This window comes from Aotus nancymaae, unplaced genomic scaffold (assembly GCF_030222135.1).
Source record: "Aotus nancymaae isolate 86718 unplaced genomic scaffold, 86718_ANA_hifiasm-v0.15.2.pri h1tg000263l, whole genome shotgun sequence".
NCBI lineage: Eukaryota > Metazoa > Chordata > Mammalia > Primates > Aotidae > Aotus > Aotus nancymaae.
In genome coordinates, this window is record NW_026988678.1 from 459600 (window position 1) to 479542 (window position 19943).

General features: G+C 56.8%; 1 protein-coding gene across 4 annotated transcripts; it reads left to right on the forward strand.

The window, feature by feature from the left end:
• The first annotated feature begins 260 nt into the window (after positions 1 to 260).
• GET4 (guided entry of tail-anchored proteins factor 4) lies at positions 261 to 19585 on the forward strand. Of its 4 annotated transcripts, none has more exons than XM_012470926.2 (9): positions 261 to 507; positions 9211 to 9289; positions 9752 to 9833; positions 10543 to 10692; positions 14504 to 14642; positions 15643 to 15783; positions 17379 to 17454; positions 17564 to 17636; positions 18497 to 19585. In XM_012470926.2, the coding sequence occupies exons 1-9, from the start codon at positions 341 to 343 to the stop codon at positions 18583 to 18585; spliced, it is 996 nt and encodes a 331-aa protein (XP_012326349.1). In that variant the 5' UTR covers positions 261 to 340; the 3' UTR covers positions 18586 to 19585. The 4 variants fall into 4 exon arrangements, 3 of the variants coding, with proteins under 3 accessions (XP_012326349.1, XP_012326350.1, XP_012326351.1); XM_012470927.3 differs by lacking the exon at positions 261 to 507 and adding an exon at positions 695 to 1653; XM_012470928.3 differs by lacking the exon at positions 261 to 507 and adding an exon at positions 695 to 1609.
• The last annotated feature ends 358 nt before the right edge of the window (positions 19586 to 19943 follow it).

Genomic DNA, 19943 nt, shown 5'->3' on the forward strand with positions numbered 1-19943 from the left:
TATTACACCGCGCGCGTGGGGACCCGGAACGCTCCCTGCTCAGGGACAGCCGCCGCCTCCTGAGTTTCCTGCCCGCGCCGCACCCCGCCGGACAGCTCCGTGACACCCGCCATTGTGGCGCGAGCCAGTCCCAGCCCCGGGTCACGTGTTGCCTGAAGCCCCGCCCCGGACCACGTGTCGCCTGCAGCCCCGCCCCGGGTCACGTGCCGCCAGCCGGCGTGCCTGCCCCCGACTGCGTGCGACTCCTCGCGGGCCACCGTAGTAGGGCGTCGGGCGGAAGCCGGGAGGCGCTGCCGACCGCGCCTGCGACAGCGTCAGCCCTTCGCGGAGCGCCGGCCCGATGGCGGCGGCGGCGGCGGCGGCGGCGGCTATGGCCGAGCAGGAGAGCGCCCGGAATGGCGCCCGCAACCGGGGCGGAGTCCAGCGCGTGGAGGGCAAGCTGCGCGCGAGCGTCGAGAAGGGCGACTACTACGAGGCGCACCAGATGTACCGGACCCTGTTCTTCAGGTACTCGCGCGCGGCCCTCGCCGCGGCCCGGCGCCCGCCCTCGCCGCCTCCCATTGGCCGTGCCGTATCGCCCCGCGCCCCCATTGGCCAGCGCCGCTGCCCGTTGCGGGGGCCGAGCTGGAGCCTGGGGCCACGGGTCGCCGAGCGGAGGGTTTGGCCTGCTTCTCTTGGGTCTGGCTTTTTCCGGCCGGGCCCCCAGACCCCAGCCCCTCGGCCTCCAACTCCCGCCTCGGCTTCCCTCCCCATCCCCCGCGTCCCTCTCCGGCCTTCCCCTGCCCCTAGCCTCCACCTGTTCCCTCCTCCGGCCTCCCTCTACCCCCGGCCTCCCTCTTTCCTCGGCCGTCCCCCACCTCAGTCTCCAAGTTTCCCTGGGGGCTTCCCCTTCCCCCTCAGTCTCTCTCTCCACAGGCTCCCTCTGCCCCTCGTCTCTCTCCCCGGTCTCCCTCTGCCCCTCTTCCTCTCTCCCTGGCCTTTCCCTGCCCCCCGTCTCTCTCTCCCAGCCTCCCTCTCCTTCTCTCTCTTTGGCTTCCCCCTTCCCCATCCGTATCTCTCCCTGGCCTCCCCCTGTCCCCCGTCTCTCCCTCCTCCCCGGGGCTCTCCCCTGCCCCCACCCCTTCTATCTCTGTCTTTCCCCAGCCTCCCCCTGCCCCTACCTGGTCTCTCTCCCCAGCCTCCCGCTGCCCTCCTCCTTTTTGGCCACCCTCTCCTGGCCTCCACCCCCTGAGCGTCCCTCACCTCTCCTGTGGCCTTTCCCACTCTGCTTCCTTCTCCCGGGCCTTCACCTGCTCCCCACCCCCTTGCTTCCCTGTCCCAGACCTTCCCGCCCTCCAGCTGCACCCCCTACCTCCTCCACCCCTTCCATGACCTCCACCTTTTCCCTTCCCCCGGACTTCCCAAGCTTTCACCTGTTCCCCACACCCTCTCTCAGGCCTCCCTGCCCGGCCTCCTCCTCCCTGCCCTCTGCCTCCACCTGTTCCCTACTCCCCCACCCTCTGCCTTCCTCCTCCCAGCCTTCAGGTCCTCCAGCTGGGCCCTACATCATGCTCCACAGAGCTCCATAGGAAGTCACTGACGTTCCTCTCACCGAGAGTCCAGGCTGAGGGTGAATCCGCTTCTCTGTTGTTGCCACCTCTGGACCTGAGCTAGGTGACACCTGCGCAGCCCACCCGGTGCAGCCTGGAGGGCGTGTGGGGGCCGAGCTGACTGTGCTGGGTCAAATGCACAGCCCTCAGGACTGTGACTGGAAGTTCCTGGGCTTTGTGTGGCTTGGTTGATTTTCTTCAGGACTGCTGTCATAGTTACTGCTAAAAGTCTCAGTTATTCTGTGTGTGACATTCTGTAAATTACGCATATCCCATGATCTCTTATGGTTGAGGTCAGGGAACAGTTTGGCCATTCACTAAAAATTGGGTCTGTTTTAAAGATGATATTTCAGAGGATTTAGTCTTTTCCGTGGGGTATGTTTTATTTATAAACTGCCACAGAATAGTGAATGTTTTGATATTGTATTTAAGGGTGGTTGGTCTGGCCTTTACACAGTTTAGGCCTGGATTTGTTTGGTTTGGTTTTCAGGGTTTTTTCTTTTTAATAGAGTTGACTTTCTTTTTTTTGAGAGTCTTGCTCTGTCCTAGGCTGGAGTACAGTGGCACAATCTCAGCTCACTGCAACCTCCGCCTCCTTTGTTCAATCGATCTCCTTCCTCAGCCTCTCGAGTAGCAGGAATGACAGGCTTACACCACCATGCCCGGCTAATTTTTGTATTTTTAGTAGAGACTGGGTTTCACCATGTTGGCCAGGTGGATCTTGAACCCCTGACCTCATGATCCACCCACATTGGCCTCCCAAAGTGTTGGGATTACAGGTGTGAGCCATTGCACCTGCCCAGGCACGACTTTTTAGAGCAGTTTTTGGTTTGCAGCAAAATGGAGCTGAAAGGGCAGAGTGTCCTGAATCCCCCCCCTTGGACCGCCTCCCGCCCCACGGACACCTGTCCCGAGCAGAGCCCCTCAAGGACCTATCACCCAGATCGGGGTTCACACTTGGTGTGTGTGAGGACGAGGAGCCCCATCAGAGCATCACACAGTGCAGCTCTACTCCCGGAAGAGCCTCTGCTGGGCCTAGCTTTTAAATCCTTTTTTTCCATAGCAAGCATGTCGAATTGTTACCTGGAGAACTCTGGAGGTGCTCCTTTGGTTGTAGTTTGCTAGTTTGTTTGAATTAAATCACCATCTGTTGTGCTTGGCCTGTGCCTAGATAGGCTGGTGGCCTGCGCACAGCGGCGCCGGGACACTTAACCCAAGCGAAGGTGGGCTCACCAGCCCCAGACACGGAGGAGATACCATTTCGTTGTTGAAAACACTTGTTTGTGCCAGGAAATGAGAAAAGAGTGTTTGTGTCAGTGGTTGTCAATCTTAGCTGACCTGAACGGGCTGGGATGAGGCCCTGGCGTCTGTTTTTAAGGAGTGTCCATGTTGTTTATACAGACCCTCGTGTACAGCCAGTGCTGAGACAGTGGGTCTGGGTCCCTGACTGTCAGTTCATGAGGAGACATCAGTCCCTGCTCTGAACCTTACATGACCTGAAGGGCAGCCTTGTTTCCAGAATTTTCTGTTAACCTCGACATTCTGTAAATACACGCCAGCCAGGCTACATCTCATTTTATTGTTATGTTGTAGATGCTTTTCTTTTTTGAAAACTGAGCTGTTTAATTGGTTTAGAAAGAGGTTCGCTTTTCTCCTTAGGTGGAAACTAATTTTATCTCTGGCAGAAACAAGTCTTTAATGTGAGACGTTTATAGTGATGCGGTTTTAATGCTGGTTGAATTTGTCACTGAACATTTAGCAACTCCCAAATGGCACGGGTTGTGATAGCACCTTAAACCTGATTGTTCTTCAGGGATCGAGGCGAAGGTGTCAGTAGGTACTAAACTGTGGAACATGAGCCTCCCAGTGGGTAGAGAGCCTATCACAGATCTGTGTGATGATGTTCAGGATTCGCTCTGGTGCCTGCTGTTCCTAGGGATTTGTATATAAATATTTGTCCAATGATTAACCAGCAACAGTGGATCTCCCCCAAATTAACCAGTGTTCCTTGTTTTAAGCCAGTTCACTTGTACAGTGATGAGGGATTGGATTGTCAGTTTAGGTCCTCAGTGAGGAGTCCCTGGTCAAGGGTGTATTTCACAGTAAAACTGTGGTGATGAACAAGTTCTGCGCCCTTAAGCCTTCTGGACTGCAGGCCCTGCTGGCCGAGTGTGATGTTGTGAGGGTCACCTAGCAGGGGCACGGTGTGGCTTAGCGTAGAAAGCCTGGGCATTGGGGCCACACGCCACCTCTTATGGAGCCCAGGACACATTACTGGACCTCTTGAGCTTTGGCTTGGAGCCTTTCAAGCCAGGAATGAAGACAGAGTCATCAGTGGCAGCTGTTACCTCACTGTCACCCACTGAGACACCGCCCTTGTCTTTCCAGCATAGAATTCCATGTGGATTCCCAGCACTGCTTCAGAGCACTCCATGGGTGTGTCACTTCCAGAGAAGTCACATTCCCCAAGTTAAACTTTTAGTTTTTTGAGACAGAGTCTCGCTCTGTCACCTAGGCTGGAGTGCAGTGATACGATCTCCACTCACTGCAGCCTCCGCCGCCTCCTGGGTTCAAGCAATTCTTGTGCCTCAGCCTCATAAGTAGCTGGGACTACAGGCACCCGCCACCATGCCTGGCCAATTTTTGTGTTTATTGTAGACACAGGGTTTCACCATGTTGGCCAGGCTGGTCTGGAACTCCTGACCTCAGGTTATCAACCCACCTTGGCCTCCAAAAGTGCTAGGATTATAGGCATGAGCCACTGGCCTCCCTAAGTACTGTGATTACAGGTGGGAGGCGTAGCACCCAGCCATTTTTAAAAATGCTCTTCTGTCAACAAACACATATAATTGGATATTTACATTGAAATATTTATGGTGAGGTCTGACATGAGTGAACCGTGAGCAGTCAAGACATTGAAGATACCCACGGCCCTGCAGGGCTCTTGCCTACCCTGCGACTGGGCCTCCTCGCCCTCCCCCCGACACCCACACATCTGCAGGCTACACTTAGGTGAGGTAGTGTTTCCTGGAGTTTAACACACGTGGAATCACAGTATGCTTGAATTCACTCACCACGGTGGCCAGGACCCTCCTCCGGGAGTGTCTGCAGGTCCTTGTGTTACTGAGTGGTTTCCCTGTGTGTCTCTAGCACTATTCGTTTATCAGCTGTCGGGTAAATTTATCATAAGATACTCTGTGTTGATTTATTTTTAAATATTCTGACATTGTTACCTAGGTAAACTCGTGACTCGGGTTTGGTGTACAGATGATTTCAGCACCGGGTACTAAGCATCGGTACATGGCAGTTTTGTTAAAATTTTTTTCTGAGCCTCCCAGTGTGTGTTGCTGCCCTCTTTCTGTCCCTGCGTTCTCATCATTTAACTCTTACTTAGAAGTGAGGACATGTAGTATAGGGTTTCTGTTTCTGCATTAGTTTGCTGAGGATAATGGCCTCCAGCTCCCTCTAGGTTCCTGCAGAGGGCATGCTCTTGTTCCTTTTTTCTGGCTCCATAGTATTCCACGGTGTAGATGTACCACATTTTCTGTATCCATCTGCTGCTGACAGGCCCCCACGTTGATTCCACGTCTGTGCTGTTGTGAGTGGTGCTGCAGTGAGCATTTGAGTGCATGCGTCTTTATGGTAGAACCATTTAGAGTCCTCTGAGTAGATAGCCAGGAGTGGGACTGCTGAGTTGAATGGTAGTTCCATTTCTAGTTCTTTGAAGAATTGCCACATTGCTTTCCACGATGGTTGTACTAATTTACACTCCCACCAACAGTGCATAAGTGTTCCCAAGAGGTACTGTTTTAGCTGACAGCCATAGTTTAAGGTGAAGGAGAGGGAAGGAATTGGGCAGCCCAGCAGGTTGGTGTCCCGGGCTATGTGTCCCACAGAAGTTGGGCAGCAGTTCCTGATTGCCTGGCTACGCTAGAGAGTGGCTGACCTTGTCCCGTGGATGGCACGGGTCATGGTCATCACCTAGTATCTCCAGACTTCTCTCTGCTGGGCCCAGGCGTCAGCTCCCAGGCCGATTGGATGATTAGTGCGCTTCAGAACCACTGTCCAGGCCTGGAGGGGCCTCAGTCTTGGCTGCAGTATTTGTAGATTTGCTTTTAGAAACTTGATGTGGCTGAGACCACAGCCCAGGAGGCAGTGACCTGCAGCAGCCACCCACCTATCGTCTGCCCTCACCGTGGTGGGTCTGGGTCCTCCTGCCAGGTGGTTCCTCCTGCAATGTGGTTGAGTGATTTTTTTATTTCGGCCCCTGACCTTGTCTCTTCAGTCAGCTAAAGAGATTTTAAAATAAAATGGTACAGTGTGTGCTGTGCACACCTTAGCCGAGGGCCGAAGAGGAGCATCTTGTGAAGGAGCTATGCTTGCGGGCTCAGGTCCCCTCTCAGAGGGACTCTTGCCAGAGCAGAGCAGGCCTCAGCTCTCCCTGAAGGAGGCCCCAGCCAGCCCCCTCGTCAGGGCGTGGGAGTGCTTCGGTTCATGGTGGTCGGCGCAGATTTCCTTGTGAAATCTGCATTGGCTCCCTGTCCCGAGGCACCTGTGTGTGTCTTCAGTACTTTGTCTTCGTCCTCCGTGCGTCCCTGACCGCTGAACACGCGAGCCAGCTTCCGTCTGGTGAGAGCGAAGGGTGGGATTCATCCCATGAGCTCGGCCTTTCTTCATTTGACACCAACAGTTTCTGTCACTAGTTCTGATGCTTATACATTCCTGTGTTCTACTTTTTAATGTTTGTTTCAGAGAAGAGCACAGTCAGCTAGATTATTTGCCCAGACACCTTGCTCTGTGGATACAGATGCTTTGGCTGGCAGAGAGTGCCAACACTCACCGGCTCTCAAAGGCTCTGTCAGCAGGCGGAAGCCATTTCCCTGTAAGGAGGATGCATCTGGGTGTCCACACTGCATGGCCAACAGTGCACAGCGTGCAGAGCTGAGCCAAGAGGACGGCGGGAGAAGGCTGGGCTATGCCCAACTGCCCTCCAGTCTCCCCAGCCTTAGGCCTGAGAGGGCACCCATCCCGGCTTAGTCACCAGGAAACCAGAGTCCTTCACACCTTCTGGAATTCTCCAGTGTCAGAGGAAGCTGTCCATGTTCAGAGCCACCTTAGATGGTTTGCCTGTCATCAGCATTCCTGGACCTGGAAATGGGCAGCCCCAGCCAGGCCGGTGGCCACTGTGTGCCCAGAAGTCCCCCTCCCATCCTTCCTTCCTCGCCTGGCTCACGGCTACCCTAGGAAGAAGGGAGCCGGCCACAAGGTGCAGTCCAGGCCACGCTGGAGGCCATGACCATCGGCAGTGCCCCCAGAGCCAGGGTCCTTGTGCAGGAATGTTGGTTACTGCCTTCCAGGGAGTTCTTTTTTGTCTGGTTTCTAAGACTACCTCTTGCTCTACCTCAAATAGAAACATCGAGAACACTGTCGTATTGGCATAAGCAGAAGCTGGTGTGGTGCTTGCTCAGGGTCGCTGCATGTACCTCTGCCTGTGGCCCTGCCGGCGGCAGTGTGAGGCCAGGTGTGTGTGGAGCTTGTTTTTCCAGAGTGCCCTGTGCGGGCGGCTCGCGGCCTTCTCTGCAAGTCAGTCATGGCCCTGCAGGACTGTAACCAGGCTGGCAGGTCACAGTCAGCGGCCCTGTCACGGCTCTGAACTGCTGTGGTCTCAGGGTGGGTCTCCATCTAGAACCCTCACAGTGCAGTGGCCTGTGGGCTGATGGGGGTGGGAGGCTTTCTCTCTGGGGTTCAGGCCTTTCCCTCCTGCTGCCCTGCCTCTGTGCAGCCCGATGGGGTCTCCTGTGAGGGAGGCCTGGGTGTAGCAGCGCTGGCTGTGTTTGGGATCCCTGGCTGTGGTGCCTTCTGAAAAGGAAAGCTTTCCTGTGGTTAACTCAGCAGCCAGCCCACCCTGGCGACACCAAGGTCGTATTCCAGCCCTCGGCAGCATAGCTGTGTCTCTTTATCACCTGCACGGCAAGTTTTTCTTTTTTTTGAGATGGTGTCTCACTCTATCATCCAGTTGCAAACACGGCTCACAGCAGCCTCAACCACCTGGCCTCAAGCAGTCCTCCCATCTCAGCTTCCCCTGTAGCTGGGACAACAAACAGGTGCATGCCACCATGCCCAGCTAATTTTTGTGTTTTTTTGTAGAGACATGGTCTTGCTATGTTGCCCAGGCCAGTCTCAAACTCATGGGCTCAAGCGATCCTCCCGTCTCAGCCTCCCTAAGTGCTGAGATTACAGGTGTGAGCCACCATGCCTGGTCTGCACTGCTGTTTACTTAATATTTTTCTTTAACTCGATTTTTTTGTTGTTGTTTTGAGAGAGTCTCGCTCTTGTCGCCCTCGCTGGAGTCTAGTGGTGTGATCTCGGCACACTGCAACTTCCACCTCCTATGTTCTAGCAGTTCTTCTGCCTCAGCCTCCCGAGTAGCTGGGATTACAGGCATGTGCCGCCACGCCAAGCTAATCTTCTGTATTTTAGTACAGTTGGGATTTTACCATGTTGCCCAGGCCAGTCTCGAACTCCTGAGCTCAGGCAATCCGCCTGCCTCAGCCTCCCAAAGTGCTGGGATTACAGGCGTGAGCCACTGCGCCTGGCCTTTAACTCGGTTTATTGTTAAACATGGCTTTGTCCAAGGACGTTTGGCTTGCGCACAGAGCTGATTAACTGGTTATGTGTTTTTTGATAATAAGGTGGTGATGATTAAGAGAAATATGTAGCCAGTTAAATAAGGCTTCCTGGGTGACACCACTGGACCTGTGAGGTGCGGCACGTCCCAGCAGAGGCCACCTCCTGCCCTCCATGCCTGCTGTTCTTGCAGGTGGGGGCTCTGCTGCTCACAGCAGCACGGCCATCTCAGCTTCTCTCCGCATTGTCTGTGGCACGCTGGTCCCCCCCCCCCCCCGCCCCACGCCTCTCGCTGCCCCATGCCTGTCTCTGTGCATCCTGAGAAGCCCCGGCTTTCTTCACCGACTGTGCTCTGGTAGTGAGGACGTGATGCGGGGCAAGCGTGTTGCAGCAGTGCACCCCAGACCCTTCCCTCCTGTGGGAGGAGGAGTGCGGCATGCAGAGGGGGAAAGGGCAGGGACACTGGCCCTGTGGGGAAACAAGGTGCTGTCACAGCCTGTACTATTCCATTGGGACCCTAGCCTGGAGCCCCCCATCCTGTGGCCCCCGCCTGTGGTCCCTTAGCTCTCAGGTGGCCACGGGCCCATCCCCTGCTTCTTCCCGGCACACCTACCCTGCCCAGCAGCCTTTCTGGTCCCAGCTGCTGACACCAGTGAGCTGCTCCAGGGTGAGGCTGCTTTCTGGCTCCTGGCCTATTCCTATTTGGACACAGATGGGTTCTTAGCGAGCATCCAGAGGCTCCCCATGCAACCATGGTCAGCAGGGCGCCCAGGACAGACACCCCCCCCCCCCGCCCCGCAACTCCATGCAGCGCCTGGGCCTTGGGAGTGGCTACCTTCTTCTTGGTGAAAGGTGTCTATGTGTATGGGTAGCACCCGCTTTTATGATACTGCCCGTTCCTGGGCACCTTGTCTTTAGCTTCTGACCTGAAGATGAGCGTGGGTTCGCGGTGGCGAGGGTGTGTGGGCGCGGCTCATGATCTCCTCTGTGGCAGGTACATGTCCCAGAGCAAGCATGCGGAGGCACGGGAGCTCATGTACTCAGGAGCCCTGCTGTTCTTCAGCCACGGCCAGGTAAAGACCAGGAGCAAGACCACGGCCATGGTCTTGCTCCCTCCTGCGTCCCTTCCTGCTCCTGGCAGGCGAGTTGAGGTGGGAATGACATGGGAGGAGCCTGATGGGCTGCCCTGGGCCCTGGCCACTGGGGCTGCAGGTGGCAGAGGGGCCCAGAGTCCCCAGCCTCAGCTGCTCCACTCGCAGGCTGGGGCTCTGTGCTGTGTTTGTGCATGATGGGGCTGAGTGGGCATTGTTTTGGTATAAACGGCCCTGTCCATTTTCATTTGATCCTCGGCCAGGGGTTCGTTTTTCAGCGGCATTGCCAAGGGATGTGGTGCTCAGAATAGATTCCTCAGCCCTGACCGCGCTCTGGCTTCTGTGCGTGCTCTGGCTTCTGCTGGAAACCCAGCCTTGTCTTTTCTGTCCTGTGAACAAGTCAGAGCTTTGTGCTTGATTTTGGTGTGTTTCTCTGTTTTGTAGCAAAACAGCGCTGCAGACTTGTCCATGCTGGTCCTGGAGTCACTGGAGAAGGCAGAAGTGGAGGTGGCCGATGAGCTGCTGGGTGAGCATCTGGCCTTCACCCTCAGGCCCTATGACAGCAGCCCCAACACGTCCCTCCCCAGGCCTCTGTGCTGCGTTTTTCTGTGTGCTCTGGGGTTAACCCTGCTGCAGAGGCGATTCCCGCCTGGTCCCAGTGAGCCAGGTCCCCTGGCTGACCCTGGCCCGAGCATACTGCAGGCTGAGCAGCACTTGCTGTGACTTGAAGGCAGGGCATGACCTGGGTCCTGTCCTCTCTACCGTGCTGACAGATAGCGGCCTCCCCGCCAGCTGGCAACATGGGGCACCATTTTGTCCAGGGATTTGGCTTGTTGGCCTGTCCCATTGGGTGAGTGTGCAGTCGGCAAAGCCCTTCTGTGAGCTGCCTGGGTCTGAGTCCCACTCCTGGTCTCTGCTGCTCTGGGAGAGGCCCCTGGGCCAGAGCCAGGTACCCAGAGCGGCCACAGCTGTTCCTGGGCTCCAGCTCCCCATGGAGCCTTCCCCAGCCCCTGCCTCTGCCAAGATGTCCGTCCTTCCTCACCGTGCTCTGGGGCACGTGGCACTGGCACTGCAGTGGGCAAGTCGGTGGGGTGGCCCACAGGTCACTCAGGGATGCCACCAGCTTCCACTTCCTGTTAAGTAGTTGCATATTGAAATCCACTTCTGTAAGGCATGTGGTCCAGAGAGCCAGAGTTGCCGTGCATTCCTCTGATGAGAGTCTATGCTGTTTGCAGAAAATCTGGCTAAAGTGTTCAGCCTGATGGACCCCAACTCTCCTGAGCGCGTGGCCTTCGTGTCTAGAGCCCTGAAGTGGTCCAGCGGGGGCTCCGGGAAGCTGGGCCACCCCCGGCTGCACCAGCTGCTGGCCCTCACCCTGTGGAAAGGTAGGCCTGGGGACAGGGCGGGCGGGGGTGCCACTGTGCTCTCATGGTGTTGATGTGTGCTGTGCGTTCCAGTCCATCGGGGTTGCCCAGCAGGGTGGTCGAGGTGTCAACCTGTGGTCACGTGGGCCTCTCCAGACCTTCCCATGGGATGCTCTGACCCTCAGGGAGGCAGCTGCACCCTCACAGGGCCTATGCGTGCTGCTGCACGGATCTCATCTTCTGATGAGGCCTCTGGGAGATTCATCTCCTTGTGGGGTCTGGCTGTCTGCACAGTGTTCTTAGTGCCGGTGTTCTTGGTTCCACATCTGCAACTCTGAGGCAGGAGTGGTTATGGGTGAATACTCATTGAGTGAGTTGAATGAGGTGCTTGTGGGGGTTTAGAAGCGTCATCCCCAGAGCATTCCTTGGGAAACAGGGTTGCAAGTTGTCCCAGCACCGTGAGACAGTGTTCTTCCACTGTCGGCAGGCCTGCTCAGGTCTGCGTGTGCCTAGGCTTGGCAGGTGGGGAGGTGGCACCCGGGGCAGCCCCCGCAATGGAAGCTCTAGGAACTTGGAGGTCAAGGCTGAAGGCCTTTGCTCTAGAGGTCAGGGCCGCTGAGCTTTGAACAGCTCCTCCTGGACACGGCTGTGTTCTACCTGTCATGGTGGCAGCTGCATGAGGGCTCATGTGCTCTGCCCACGTCAGCAGCCCTGCAGTGCACACCCGTCCCACCTCATCCCTGGTCACACAGGTTCCACCTGGGGTGAACGGGAGGCTCATCACCCTCGGGCACCTGGCAGGCATTTTCCACCTTCTCCCCCATGCGACAGGAAGGGGAAGTGAGCAGATACAGGTAGAGTTAGGAGACCACAACGTTCAGGGAGGCTCGTCTCAGAGGAGCCTGGCAAACCCACCCTTGGCTGTGTGCCAAGCAGAGGGGCAGCCATAGGGATATGAGCTGGTGCCTGCCTCTCCTCAGTCTCCCTGTCGTCACCTCCTTCCCAGAAGGGGCTGGCGCAGGTCGGTGCCTCATGGCCCCTGGAGTGCACCTGCTGCTACCTCCCCTGGCCTCTACCAACAGCCAGCCCCCCGTGCGCCACCTGTGCCCAGGCCAGCACGCCTCCACATGGAACATGGCTGCAGGCAATCCTACTCGGTCCTGCGTGGTGAGCTGCTGCTCTGTGTGGGCCCCGATGCCAGGTTGGGGAGGGAGGAGCTGCCCTCACACCTGCCCGGGAGTGTCGCCTGCCTTTGGGATGAATTAGGGACACTTGCGTCAACACTGTGTGGCTGCCCTCGCCACTCCTTTGCATGGGCCCTGTGGGCAGGTCCAGGCAGTGAGTGGGTAGATGGGATGGGTGGCATCCATGCTCAGTGCCCAGGAGACCTGTGTGGCAGCTCCTCAGACAGGCACAAGCAATAGTAAGGAGGGACATATGTGTCTGCCAGGATCCCTGCCCACCATGGGGTAGGTGGGGGCTGTCCAGGGTGCGTGTGGGAGGGCTGTGCTCGGCACCTCTGCTGAGACCCCCTGAAGAGGAGCCCTGGCTGCCTCCCACTGGGGTGGGTGCAGGCCCAGGTCCCCAACACCATGATGGTGCTGTGGGGCATTGCCAAACCTCACCCCGGGAGCCCAGGCCTTGTCCACGCTGAGGTGGCAGCTCATGGCCTCTGCGGTCCTGAGCACAGACTCCATGCAGGACCTGTGGGCTCAACAGCACAACCTTCCTTGGTACTTCCTTCCTGGGGAAGAAATAACGCCCACAGGTAAAGGCTTGGGGATATAGGGAGACAACAGGAGAGAAAGCCAAGGACGGTGATGCTGGCAGCCACACAGGCAGCAGGAGGGGCCTGGAGGCTGCTGTTGGAAAAGGGCGCCCTAGGTGGAAGGGGTGGGGCCTGGAGTGTGCTGCAGAGATGTGCACCACGGGAAGGGCGGGGCTCCCAAGGCAGGCGAGGGGCCTGGGAGTGAGTGTGAGCTGGTGTTAGGGTGAGCCGGGGAGTGGAGTGTGAGCAGGTGTTAAGGTGGGGCCTGGGAGTGGAGTTAGTGTGAGCAGGTGTTAGGGCGGGGCCCGAGAATGGAGTGTGAGCAGGTGTTAGGGTGGGGCCTGGGAGTGCAGTGAGTGTGAGCAGGTGTTAGGGTTGGCCTGGGAGTGGAGTGAGTGTGAGCAGGTGTTAGGGTGGGGCCGGGGAGTGGAGTGAGTATGAGCAGGTGTTAGGGTGGACCTGGGAGTGGAGTAAGTGTGAGGAGGTGTTAGGATGGGCCTGGGAGTAGAGTGAGTGTGAGCAGGTGTTAGGGTGGGCCTAGGAGTGGAGTGAGTGTGTGCAGGTGTTAGGGTGGGGCTGGGGAGTGGAGTGAGTGTGAGCAGGTGTTAGGGTGGGCCTAGGAGTGGAGTGAGTGTGTGCAGGTGTTAGGGTGGGGCCGGGGAGTGGAGTGAGTGTGAGCAGGTGTTAGGGTGGGCCTGGGAGTGGAGTGTGTATGCAGGTGTTAGGGTGGGACCTGGGAGTGGAGTGAATGTGAGCAGGTGTTAGGGTGGGGCCGGGGAGTGGAGTGAGTATGAGCAGGTGTTAGGGTGGACCTGGAAGTGGAGTGAGTGTGAGGAGGTGTTAGGATGGGCCTGCGAGTAGAGTGAGTGTGAGCAGGTGTTAGGGTGGGCCTGGGAGTGGAGTGAGTGTGAGCAGGTGTTAGAGTGGGGCTGGGGAGTGGAGTGAGTGTGAGCAGATGTTAGGGTGGTCCTGGGAGTGGAGTGTGAGCAGATGTTAGGGTGGGGCCGGGGAGTGGAGTGAGTATGAGTAGGTGTTAGGGTGGGCCTAGGAGTGGAGTGAGTGTGTGCAGGTGTTAGGGTGGGCCTGGGAGTAGAGTGAGTGTGAGCAGGTGTTAGGGTGGGCCTAGGAGTGGAGTGTGTGCAGGTGTTAGGGTGGGGCCGGGGAGTGGAGTGAGTGTGAGCAGGTGTTAGGGTGGGCCTGGGAGTAGAGTGTGTATGCAGGTGTTAGAGTGGGACCTGGGAGTGGAGTGAGTGTGAGCAGGTGTTAGGGTGGGCCTGGGAGTAGAGTGAGTGTGAGCAGGTGTTAGGGTGGGCCTAGGAGTGGAGTGTGTGCAGGTGTTAGGGTGGGGCCGGGGAGTGGAGTGAGTGTGAGCAGGTGTTAGGGTGGGCCTAGGAGTGGAGTGTGTGCAGGTGTTAGGGTGGGGCCGGGGAGTGGAGTGAGTGTGAGCAGGTGTTAGGGTGGGCCTGGGAGTGGAGTGAGTGTGAGCAGCTGTTAGGGTGGCCTGGGAGTAGAGTATGAGCAGGTGTTAGGGTGGGGCAGGGGAGTGGAGTGTGAACAGGTATTAGGGTGGACCGGGGAGTGGGGTGAGTGTGAGCAGGTGTTATGGTGGGCCTGGGAGTGGAGTGAGTGTGTATGAGGTGGTGTGGGTTCGTCGTTAGGTCAGTGGTGTGAAGATCAGGCTGCTTTTTGCTGTTTATGTGTAGATCCTAGGTGCACTGGCCTGGGCTCTGATTACGTTGCTCCCTGTAAGTTTCCTCTGGTAGGTGAGAAGGGTCACATGGTGACACTGTGTCATTGCTCATCACTATGCACACGTTAATGTGGTTGGATTTGGCAGCTCCGGGAGCTTGGAGGAAGAAGGTGCTGCGTGGCTTTCGGTTGGCTGTGTTTGTTATTTGGTGGTGTGTGGGGTGTGGGCTGGCTGAGTCCCTGTGGTGCGCCTCTGCCTACGGGCTCTTCTCATGGGCAGGTGGGATAGAATTAACATGGATGCATCTTTCCCCTTCTCCTGTGCTATATTATATTCGTGAAGCATATTTGAGTTTTTCTGTCTTTTCTTTGCAGAACAAAACTATTGTGAGTCGCGGTATCATTTTCTGCACTCAGCGGACGGGGAGGGCTGTGCCAACATGCTGGTGGAGTACTCCACATCCCGGGGCTTCCGCAGCGAGGTGGACATGTTTGTGGCCCAGGCTGTGCTACAGTAGGTGTCGGGTGGCTCTGCAGGTCCTGGCTTCCCTTGCTGCCTTGTCCCCGGTCCAAGCTGCAGTGCAGGGTAAACTGAGTTCACTCCGGGCAGAACCCGCAGTGCACGTGTCAGCCGGAGTGACTCATGAATTTTAATAAGTTTTATGAAGTTTAAGAAGTATTTTGGAATCTCCCCCTTTTCCGCGGCGCGCCTCTCACTTGCTGCCGGGAGGTCCTGTAGCCTCTGCTCTACTCCGGCCGGCCTCAGCCTGTGAACTGCAGGAATGCACACCCAGTTCATAGAATTGTCAGTGAGCGTCTACCCTGCAGGCTGAGCTCGGGCACTCGCTTCCTTTCTCATGAAAGCCTTATGTGTACCCGAGTCCATTTCTTTCCACAAAACAAATGTGGATTTCAAGGTGGGCGTTGGGGTAGGACTGGCTTTATGGATTTGATATGGGATTTGGGGACAGACACCCTCTGACCTCAGTGCTGCCCACTTCTGAGCTCTCCCAGGAGAGCGTCCGTGACTTAAATGAAAAGCTGAGTCAAACCCAGAGCTCACTGGCTCTGCACTGCGTAGATGTGTTCTCTGGGCTGAGGCCACTGAGCCCTCCCTGTAGGCCCTCCTCGAACTGGAGCCAGGGTCTGCGCGGCACCCACCAGCTGCTGGGCTGTGGCCAAGTGTTCTGGCCATCATCTGATGGGTGTGGGCAGCCGGGGGAGAGAAGAGCTCGCTCAGTGCATTGTTCAGATGGGGCTCAAGCTGGGTTCTGGCTCCAGAGCCTCGTGACCTTCCCAAGCTTCATTCTCTTCACCTGTAAATTGCAGGCCTCCCCGGATCCCCTGTGCATGAGAGTGATACGCATGAAGCACTGGGTCCCTCCATGCTGGGGGCTGCAAGACCTGTGGGTGTGCGAGCTTGGGAAGGACCAGGGCGTGTCAGAGGCTGGTGCCTGCGCGGGTGGAAACTGTGTCCTCTAGCCTTTCCTCCACCAGTGTGTTCTCATTTCCAGGTTTCTGTGTTTAAAAAACAAAAGTAGCGCATCGGTGGTCTTCACGACGTATACCCAGAAGCACCCGTCCATCGAGGATGGGCCTCCGTTCGTGGAGCCGCTGCTCAACTTCATCTGGTTCCTGCTGCTGGCTGTGGATGGGTGCGTCTCAGTATTCTCGGGGGGTGTGTTGTGTGTAGACGTGGTGGCCTGGCTAGCTGGGGGTGTGTGTGTGCGCAGGTGTAGGGTGTCGATGTGATGTGGATGTGTGGTGTGAGTGCAGGTGTTGACGTGGGGGTAGGTGGGTATAGACGTGGCATGGGTAGTTGTGTGTGGGGGGGTGTGTTGTAGACTTGGTGGTGTAGGTAGCTGTGTGGGTGTGTGTAGGTGTGCTGGTTGTAGACTTGGTGTAGGTAGCTGTGTGGGTGTGTGTAGATGTGTTGGTTGTAGACATGGTGTAGGTAGCTGTGGGGGTGTGTGTAGATGTGCTGGTTGTAGACATGGCGTAGGTAGCTGTGTGTTTGTGTAGGTGTGCTGGTTGTAGACGTGGCTTAGGCAGCTGTGGGTGTGTGTAGGTGTGCTGGGTATATATGTGGCGTAGGTAGCTGTGGGTGTGTGTAGGTGTGCTGGTTGTAGATTTGGTGTAGGTAGCTGTGTGGGTGTGTGGTGTGCTGGTTGTAGACATGGCATAAGTAGCTGTGTGGGTGTGTGTAGGTGTGCTGGTTGTAGATTTGGTGTAGGTAGCTGTGTGGGTGTGTGTAGGTGTGTGGGTTGTAGACTTGGTGTAGGTAGCTGTGTGGGTGTGTGTGGGTGTGCTGGTTGTAGACTTGGTGTAGGTAGCTGTGTGGGTGTGTGTAGGTGTGTGGGTTGTAGACTTGGTGTAGGTAGCTGTGTGGGTGTGTGTAGGTGTGCTGGTTGTAGACTTGGTGTAGGTAGCTGTGTGGGTGTGTGTAGGTGTGCTGGTTGTAGACTTGGTGTAGGTAGCTGTGTGGGTGTGTGTAGGTGTGCTGGTTGTAGACTTGGTGTAGGTAGCTGTGTGGGTGTGTGTAGGTGTGCTGGTTGTAGATTTGGTGTAGGTAGCTGTGTGGGTGTGTGTAGGTGTGCTGGTTGTAGACTTGGTGTAGGTAGCTGTGTGGGTGTGTGTAGGTGTGCTGGTTGTAGACTTGGTATAGGTAGCTGTGTGGGTATGTGTAGGTGTGCTGGTTGTAGACTTGGTGTAGGTAGCTGTGTGGGTGTGTGTAGGTGTGCTGGTTGTAGACTTGGTGTAGGTAGCTGTGTGGTTGTGTGTAGGTGTGCTGGTTGTAGATTTGGTGTAGGTAGCTGTGTGGGTGTGTGTAGGTGTGCTGGTTGTAGACAGGGTGTAGGTAGCTGTGGGTATGTGCAGATGAGTGTTTTGGGTATAGACTTGGTGGCATGGGTTGCTGTGTGGGTGTTGGTTGTAGGCGTGGCATGGGTAGCTGTGTGGGTGTGTGCAGATGAGTGTTGGGTGTAGGCGTGGTAGCATGTGCAGGGGTGTGTGTACAGGTGCGTGTTGCCATCTTCTATGGGTGTAGGCGCAGTGGTGTTGCAGGTGTGTGTGCAGGTGAGTGTTGGGTGTAGGTGCAGTGGTGGTGCCGGTGTGAGTGTGCACAGGTGAGTTAGGTGTGTGTGTGCAGGTGAGTGTTGGGTGTAGATGTGGCAGTGTGTGCAGGTGTGTGTGCAGGTGCGTGTGGCCCTCTCCTGCTCCCCCAGCATCTCCCTGTGTCCCTGTGTCTCAGCGGAAAGCTGACGGTGTTCACCGTGCTATGTGAGCAGTACCAGCCATCCCTCCGGCGGGACCCAATGTACAACGAGGTGAGGGCTGGGGCTGGAAAGGGGAGGGGCTCCTCAAGGCTGCACTGCCCTGGCTGGGACCCCACAGCCTGGGTCCGCCCTCTCCTGAGCCTGCTGCCCTGCCTTGCAGTACCTCGACCGCATAGGACAGCTGTTCTTCGGTGTCCCGCCCAAGCAGACATCTTCCTACGGAGGCCTGCTCGGTAAGCCGAGGTGCCCTCGCCACGCCCACTGCAACCCTGGGTCAGTGTGGGGTCCTCTGCAGTCCTTCACATAGCAGTGGCTCTTTGCTCTTTTCAATGTTTCTCAGTTTCCTTTTGTTAGTAGGAAATTATATTTTAGAGTTGAGAATTCAAGCTCGGTGCCTCCCGGCCCCGTCTCTGCTCCAGAGCTCCCCGTCCCTGAGGTTTCTCACACTTCCTGATAGGGGTCGCTTTGTGGGGCCGGCTGTGTGCTCAGAGAAACGTCTGACTTGTCCGATTTCCAGCAGTTTGGTTTCCGGAGACTTTTGAACTCTGGCTTTGTATGTACAGAGTGGTTGTTCATTGGATAAGAATCAGGTGACAGTGACCGCACTTGGCCCCTGTGAGCAGCCATTGAAGGTTTGGCTCATCCAGTTTATTAGTAGATCACTGTAAGGGTATGGCACACGTGCCCTACGGCAGCACTTCTCTGTTGAAATGTATACATGAGGTCATGTTGGCGGCTCTGTAGGGCCCTCCGTGGCTCCTGTTGGAGGATGTGGAGGGCATCTCTGTAGGCCCCATGGCCGCTCCATGGCCCCATTAGTGGACGTGGAAAGTTCTGTGGACTTTCCCCCTTCCCGTGGCTGTTCCATGGACGTGGAGGGTGGTTCTGTGGATACCCCCATGGCTGCTCCGTGTTTGAATATTTCTTTGTGGTCATCGGTTCCCTGTCCTCAGGTTCATGGGCCATATACAGTAGCGTTGTGAGGCTTTTATGTGTCGCTTGGGATGCCTGGTGAGGCGTCTGTGGCAAGGAGGGGTTCGGGGGCTGGCAGGAGGCTGCCTAGGCCTGACCGTCATGGTGTCCTTCTTTCCAGGGAACCTTCTGAGCAGCCTCATGGGCTCCTCAGAGCAGGAGGAGGGGGAGGAGAGCCCCAGCGATGGCAGCCCCATCGAGCTGGACTGAATTGGCCGGGCCACGTGGAGACACCATGGTCAACAGCGGCTCGAGGGACATTTCAGAAGCGAGTCCCGGGTGGCTCCTGGCCCCGGGGGCTCCTGGCCTTGAGGCTGGCAGTGGCCGCGTGCCGGCGCGTGTCTGTTTGTGGCGCGTCTGTTTGTGCGGCGGCTCAGGGTGGCGCGGCTGCCGGTTGCTATGCTGCTGGGACCCAAGAGTGGGGCCTTGCCCCTGCTGGCCGCCGCGTCCCCCGAGATTGACCCACAATAAAGCACAGGCCTTATGCGGCGTCCCCTCTCCCACTCCTTTGTTCTGGGTCCTTTCGGGAGGGCTGAGGGGCAGCACAGGAGGCCTGTCCTCAGGGACCTGGCACATCGCGCTCCTTGCTTGGTGACCAGAGCAGCTGTGGCCGCCAAAGCAGGTGCTGGCCCTCACACGTGAGAACCCAGCTGGGCCCTGCGTGGTCTGCAGATGCGTGCAGCTGTTTCTGAACACAGGTCATTCTGCAGTCACGGCGAACTGGTCCCCATCACAGACGGAGCGCATGTGCCCTGCGCCACATCCTCACGCTCGGTGGAGGGACACGTGCGGTGGGATGGCCCACGTGGCATCCCGGAGCTGCGCCCTGCTGGTCTCTGTGAGAGCCATGCTGCTGTGCTGGAAATGCCGCTTTAAAAAGGGATACCATGGGACTCTGCCCATCTCTTTCATAATGCAATATTTATTTGTATTGGGTGATTGATTCCTTTGACCTAAGGTTTTAGGTTTTAACCAAATAACCAGTCCAGGAGTGAGCAGCTCTGTTCTCTATCATGGATGCTTTTCCACATGTTGCCAGAACAATGACAAAAGGGGAGACGCTCTATTTTTTCATGATTCAATGACAGTTGTAGATTGATAATGCAGTTGTGCATGGGAAGGGGAAACGCACAGCTTTATTTACTGTAAAGTGGAATTTAAGGAAGGCTTGTGTGAACCGTTGCGCATAAATAAACCCTTTCTACCGGGCCATGCGACGCCGTTCCTTTCTCGGGCACCCACCGTGGGTGTGGGGGCCTCTGCGCTCAGGGCAGTGCCTGGCAGCCCCCAGAGAAGGCATGCCTTGTGGCCAGACTGCCCGTGTGTGGACAAGAGTGGAGGTCCATCAGGAAGCCTCATGTTCACTCGGCTGTGATTTTAGAAGTAAGTATAGTTGTGTAATTTCATTGAAGTTCATAAAAATCAAATCCACCAAGTCTGGGTGTCAGAGCCTGCAAGAGCAGACCTGTGGGCTGCCGGGGAGGCGGCAGCATGGAACCTCTACCCTGCCCTGGGTACTGGTGGGGCACCCATCCCTCCTGTGTGGCACTGGCTTTGAGCAGAGAGTG